This window comes from Trichechus manatus, unplaced genomic scaffold, assembly GCF_000243295.1.
Source record: "Trichechus manatus latirostris isolate Lorelei unplaced genomic scaffold, TriManLat1.0 scaffold00001, whole genome shotgun sequence".
Classification (NCBI taxonomy): domain Eukaryota; kingdom Metazoa; phylum Chordata; class Mammalia; order Sirenia; family Trichechidae; genus Trichechus; species Trichechus manatus.
The window spans coordinates 37,518,283-37,525,362 of record NW_004443937.1 but is presented as its reverse complement, the minus strand read 5'-3'; the positions used below and the strand labels follow the sequence as shown (position 1 = coordinate 37,525,362).

General features: G+C 52.5%; 1 protein-coding gene across 1 annotated transcript in view; it reads left to right on the top strand.

Annotated features, from left to right (window-relative positions):
- ACOX2 (acyl-CoA oxidase 2) overlaps window positions 1-7,080 on the top strand; it is a 28,220-nt gene that overhangs the window by 10,237 nt on the left and 10,903 nt on the right. The window contains 2 exon segments of the mRNA XM_012555913.1: window positions 6-154; window positions 2,255-2,360. Of these exon segments, the coding sequence (XP_012411367.1) occupies window positions 6-154; window positions 2,255-2,360 (255 nt within the window).

Below are 7,080 nucleotides of genomic sequence, written 5' to 3'. Positions count from 1 at the left end.
CTCAGAAGCCCCCAGGCTCCACATCACAGAGGTCTCTGCCTCAGTCTGCCGCGTAGCTCGCTGCACCTGTCCTGGCCAGGTGCCCAGCCCAGAAGGCAGCCGACTTCCTCTGCCCTGAGGTCTACACCACAGCCTGGGCACACATGGAAGCCAGGTGAGCCATCACCCGGAAATCAGCCATCCCACCTAGCGGGAGGCTGCTTCCGTCACTGGGGCCTTTGGGCTTGGTTGGGTAGGCACGCGTAGATACGCGTCTAACCACTACCGCCACCACCCCCTGCCTCCCCAGTCCTCCCAGTCTGCCACCATGGGCAGAGAGAAGGGAAGTCACACCCACCAGCCATAGACCACTATCATTTCCCTACCCTGGCCAGGGTGAGAGAAGGACATCAACTCTCCCCCCACTGAGAGGAGTGTTCAAAATCTTTAGGTTCCTAAGGGTATCTGCAATACAGCGACATACCCATATGTAAATGCTATGGATGTGTTGGTTTATAAATACCGATAAAGCAGTGCACGTATGTTTGAAATATCCCAAAAAACCAAACCAAACCCATTGCCGTTGACTCAATTCCGACTCATAGCCACCCTATATCCCATAATCTAAAAATAATTTTCAAAAACAGGACTATATCAAGAGGTAGAGTTGGTGTTATTTCCTGGGGTAAATAGGCTCCAGGGAACACAGATGAGACCTAGGACTCATCACATCCATTCTATCATTTGACAAATATTGACAGGCACCTACTGTGTGCCAGAAATGCCCAGACATGCTGGGGCAGGGATGGACAAACAGACACCATCACAGAAAAGCCAGGGAGACGTAACCAGCTAAAAAGGAAACCTTCTGAACTGCTCCCCAAATATTTAAAACAAAAAAAATTGGAAAAAATATTTTCAGTATATGATGAGAGGTCTTATACCCCAGCCTGTGGTCCTGAGAATGGGTAGTAGCTATTTCACGACCACCAGCAATCTGGGAGACTTTCGTTTAGTCCACAAATATTTATTAGTGTCTAGAATATGCCAGGCACTGTGCTGGGCACTAGGGATATATCAAGAAGCCATAAAATCCCAGCTGATTTGATGACAAAACTGATCAAAATCCCAGCCCTCACAGAGCTCACATTTTAGTCAAGGGAGGTGGGGCAGGAGAATTCAGACTGCTCAGGGTACCTAAAATCCCATTATATTGTTTGTGCTTGGAACTCAGCGCGACACACAACATCCTGCTTATCTAGTCTCTGACCAAGAGAAAAATAAATATTGCTTAATAAGCAATTTACTTTACACACAAAGTTCAAAGGTCATGGGTAGTTGACTGGTGAGTAGAAAATAAACGTTAAGAAAGTGGAAAATGATTGATCGAATGGTTTAGAGGACAAGGGTGGTTGTTTTTTTAACCTTCACTGCAAAATCTTTCATTTATTTATTGTGCCTTAGGTGAAAGTTTGCAAAGCAAATTAGTTTCTCATTAAACAATTAATACACATATTGTTTAGTGACATTGGTTGTCAACCCCACAACCTGTCAACACTCCCCATTCTCAACCTTGGGTTCCCCATTTCCATTTGTCCAGCTTTCTGTCCCTTCCTGCCTTCTCACCCTTGCCCCTGGGCTGGTGTGCCCATTTAGTCCCGTTTTGTTTTATGGGCCTGTCTGATCTTTGGCTGAAGGGTGAACCTCACGAGTGACTTCAGTACTGAGTTCAAAGGGTGTCTGAGGGCCAAGAGTTGGGGTTTTTTTTTTTGTATTTTTGTTCGTTTTGCTGTTGTTTGTTTGTTTTGTTTTTTTAATGCGCCTTGAGCACAGGTCAGAGCAGGCTGGGTGACCGACAGGCTTAGTGGCCTTTAGGGAAAAGCCATTCTCCTTGCTTGGCCACGGTCTGGCCCCAGCAAGTCAGTCAACAGCATGGCCTGAGAACCCTGGCATTCGGGTGGAGTCTGCATTAGAAAGAGGGGCAGCAGAGGCCTGTAGCCCTGCGGCTGTACAACAACCCCCAAATCCTGTATCCACTCCGTACTAGCCTATGACCCTGGAGAAGTTAGCTAACCTCTCTGGGGCTAGGTTTTGCCCGCTGTGAATGGGGAGTGCCTGCCCTAATAAGGGTCTCTGGAAAGAGAGAATGTACACCAAGCGTTTAGCTTTATGGCACATAAGTGGTCAGGAAATGGGAATTATTTCTACCTCCGAGAGACCCCAGGCAGCCTGGGGCCAACCCCATTCTCTGTCTGTTTTTCTCTTTGGCCTTTAGGCTCATAAGGGACTCGGTGCATCATTTACAGACCCTGACGCAATCCGGGGCCAACCGGCACGAGGCGTGGAACCAGACCACTGTCCTACACGTCCAGGCTGCTAAGGTGAGCTGCCGGTCTCTGCAGCTGAAAGGATCCACTTTGTTTTCCCAGCAGGCTACCCGGCTGAGCAAACCCAGCTCTGCCATTATTCCCCAGGCCTGCTCAGTGGTTGCCCTCATTTTCCTTCTAAGGCTTTAGTCCGGGGTATTTTAATTAAAGGACTTAACTCCAAAGCAATCTTGCCGGCGGCTCTTAGGGGAAAAGGTAATGAGGCGGTGTTATTGGATTTGCTTCAGGTTGTTCAAATATTTCCTCCCGGACAGAAAAGCAGGTCAAATCTCCCCTTAGCCCCACAGGCAATTCCTGGATGTCCGATTCCATTTCCACTCTGTTTTGTGATTGTGCAGCATTCACACATTCAGTCAGCAAATATCTGAGCGCTCACTCGGCACCAGGTACAGGGCTGGGTCCAGTGAGTCCACCACCCATACACAGCTACAGTCGAGGAAGCGCTATGACAGGGGAACGGGCTGCTCTGGGATCCCAGGTCCGACCCGCACTCGCTCACGGGAGCAGGCAGCATTGTGTTCCGTTGCGCACGGAGCCGCCAAGAGCCCCGGGGCGGACTGACAGCAGCTCACAACAACGTGGGGGCCCAGAGCAGCAGCATCTCACCCACCTTGGTTAGTCAGAAACGACAGCTGAGACTTCAGGAATGAGCCGAAGTTAGCCAGGGCAAAGGATGGGGACTGAGGCTGCGGAGGAGAAGCTTCCAGGCGACGAGAACGGCAGGTGCAAAGGCAAGAGGAAGGAAAACGTGGTGCCCGCGAGGAAATGTGAGTCCCCCCAAGGAAGAGCTGAAGGGGGGTGACTGAAACAAGCAGAGGGAGGGAAGGCAGGGGAGCGGGGAGAGGAGAGCTCCGCGCCCTGGGGCCCTCCGCGCCGCTGAGAAGTTTGGGTTTGGATTTCACTGCACTGGGATGTCTTTACAGCGTTTACAGCAGGGGCGTAAAATGATCCGATTTTCATTGCAGAAAGACCATGCAGGCTGCCGGGGAAGGAATGGGCTGGAGGCCGGTTAGGGGGAGGCTGGGGGTGGCCCCACCCGTGGGCATGGAGAGAAGGGGGCAGATGCAGCGGAATCGGAGAGTAAGCGGGTAGATGCGAGGTGACAATGACTCCCGAGCTCCAGCTTGGGCAGCTGGGACTCCAAGGTGATCACCCAACTGTCAGTCCTGAGGCCCAGGAAATGGCGGCCGCGGGCCAGGAGAGCGCTGAAGGGCTCCTTCAGAGGGGCCATCGCAGGGCGGGGCTGGCCCGCAGGCTGGGCAGGAGCGCCACCTGGTGGCCCGGCACCACCAGCACACCCACTGCTGCTGGCGTTGACTCTGCAGCCTTGGGCTCTGCTCGGTCCACGGCTCCCTCTCCTTTAGATGTTCTATCAGTGCAGGGAGGGTTAGCCAAGGCTGCGCTCTCCCCAAAAAGAAACACAGTCCCCCATTATTCAGCCGTTTTCCAAACCTGTGCCTGCCTACAAATGGACCAGACACTGCTTGCCAGCATTACTTCAGTTAATACGCACAGCCCTGGGAGAGACGAGCATACTCTGCTTCAAGGGCAAGGGAACAGCTCCCCAGAGATAAACCCCAGACCTAGGAAACAGCTGAATCGGACACTTTCTATTCCGAGGCAAGCCCAGGCCTCAGGGAACCACAATGTGACAGGTGCCAGGAACCCCAGGCTCTGGGGGGGACCAACTGCAGGAAGCTCAGCCAGCCTGGGGGAGAAGGGCAAGTCCCTGACAGTCCTGGGGAGGTGCTGCCCAAGCTGAGTCTCCAAGGTCCTAATGGACGGGTAATTCTCTACTTTTTGTGCTTTGGGGAGTCACTTGCTCTGCGGAAGTAAGCACCCAACCAGGTCTCACCTGGAGCCATAAATGTGTAGGTAGAGTGGCCACAACTCAGATGGGGGAGGCAGAGGGGTGGACAAAAAGGAGCCCTGGGCTAAGCTCTGGTCCCAGCTCTGTGTGTGACATGCTGTGACCTCAGGCAGCCCCTTCTCTTCTCTGGGCTTTAACTTCCCTGTCTGTAAAACGAAGGGGCATGGAAGGGCCTCCCAGACACTGCCCAGGAGAGCTGTCAGTCGCTAGGACCACCGCAGCCATGCTGGGTACTCAATAGAATCCAGCCTCAAATAGGCTCTGGCGGGTTTGGCTGGTTTGCCCTGGTTTGGATCTTGGCACCACCACTCACTAGTGACTTTGGGCAAGGAACTTAATCTCTCAGGGCCTCAGTCTCTTCATCTCCAAGATGGGACTAATAATAATACCTACCTTGTAGGATCATTATGAAAAACCCATTGCCGTCAAGTCAATTACGATTCATAGTGACCCTATCCGACAGAGTAGAACTGCCCCACAGGGTTTCCAAGGAGCAGCTGGTGGATTTGAACTGCCGACCTTTTGATGAGCAGCTGAGCTCTTAACCACTGCGCCACCAGGGCTCCAATTTCATTATGAAGATTAACTGACGTAACACATGTACAATGCTTAGAGACACACCTAGCACATAAGTGCACAACGTAAGTTTGTTAAGGAAAACACAAATGAGGAGCCAGCAAACCAAGCTGGTAAGCGGCTCTTCACTGACCCGAAGCCCCGCTGGTCCCGCCAGCACCGCCCTGAACTAGGCGGGAGGCAAGAGTTAAACGGAGACGCACACACAAAAGCAAATGCCAGTTTTCCCCGGAAGTCCCTTGTCCTCAGTGTGGTGCCGGGGCCTGGCTCAGCCTTTACCCGAAACACAGAGCCATCTTCTTCCTCCGACCCTCACCCCACCTTCGTGCTCCGACCCTCACCCCACCTTTTTCCTCCGACCCTCACCCCAACTTCTTCCTCCGACCCTCACCCCACCTTCTTCCTCTGACCCTCACCCCACCTTCTCCCTCTGACCCTCAGCCCGCTTTCCAAGGCAGGAGAGGCCGGGACCCTCAGGCAGCTCTTCATCCCTCCACTCCTCAGCCCAGGCGCTGAGACTTCGGGGATGTGGCCCTCACGTGAGCAGAGGGAAGCAGGGCGTCGGTGAAAGAAGTGAGGCGTGCCAGTTTGGCGCACCGAGGGCTGTTTGATCCCGCTGGGGCAGCAGACCACAACCTGCCCCTTCCACGGGCAAATGTGAGCCCGGCACGGCTGTGAGCGCACGGCTGGCTCTTGGTGACAGCAGTGGTGTTAGCCCCGTGTGCAAGGCCTCCTGGGAAAAGCAGATTCTTTCCAAGCAAGAAACCTGATCAGGTCACTGCCCTGTTGAAAAAACTCAGAGACGCCCTGACCCCCACAGAATAAAACCCGACCGCGTCATTCAAGGCCCTCCATTGATCTGGGCCCCCGCCACCCTTCCACTCCAGCTCCCACGGTTTCCCCAGTGCTTCGGCCTCATTAAATTGCTTGCAGCTTCCTGAAAGTACCGTCCTTTGCACAATTCGCTTGCCTGGAATGACCTTTTCCCCATTGCTTGTCCCCCTGGGTGAACGCCTTTGAATCCCCATGACACTCAGCCTGGCTACCTAGTCGCTGCCAGTGGCATGGCTGCGCCGGAGAGCTTGTTAGAATGCACAGTCTCAGGCCTCGCCCCGGAACCGGCCCTCAGATAAGATCCCCAGGCCATCTGTGGGCATGTAAGAACTGGAGAGGCACAGCTTTGTATCCCCCGTTCCTGTCTCCTTCACGGAACTCTTACATCCCACCTGATAGAATAACGGTGTGTGCTCATTTTAGGTGGGAGGAGAGGGATACTCAAAACCTTCAACCACCAGGGGGCAGGGCACCGACCCGTCAGAAAGGACGCAGGGTCCTGCTGGGCGGTGGGGAGATGAAGGGCCCGCGGAGGCATCCAGATGGCAGAGAGCCTCTCGCCTGCTTCACCCTGTTGTTGGATGCCGTCGAGTCAATCCCAACACATAAGGACCCCGTGCCCAGGCACTATTCTACCAACCGGCGGAGCCGCCGCGCGTGGGCGAAATCCAACATTGCTTACTTCAAGGAGTTTACGCCCTGGCTGGGGTAAAGTTTGTCTGCATCTTGAACCCCTACCTTCTCACCTCGACACACACACACTCACACACACCATATCACATACGTCACACACACACATCACATTACATCATACATCACACACACATCACATCACACATCACACCCATACACACATCACATACGTCACACACACACATCACATTACATCATACATCACACACACATCACATCATACATCACACCCATACACACATCACATACATCACACACACATCACATACATCACACACACATCACATACATCACACACATCACGTACATCACACACACATCACATCACATACATCTCACATACCACATCACATACATTACATGCACACACACATCACATACATCACACACACCACATCACATACATCACACACACATCGCATCACATACATCACACACACCCATCACATACAGCACACAGACACATATCACATACATCACGCACATCACACACATACACACATCACATACATCACACATCACATATATCACACACACATCACATACATCACACACACGTCACATATATCACACACATCACATCACATATATCACACACACATCACATCACATACATCACACACACACACATCACATACGTCACACACACATCACATACATCACACACACACCACATCACATACATCACACACACCCATCACATACATCACACACACACCACCATCACATACATCACACACA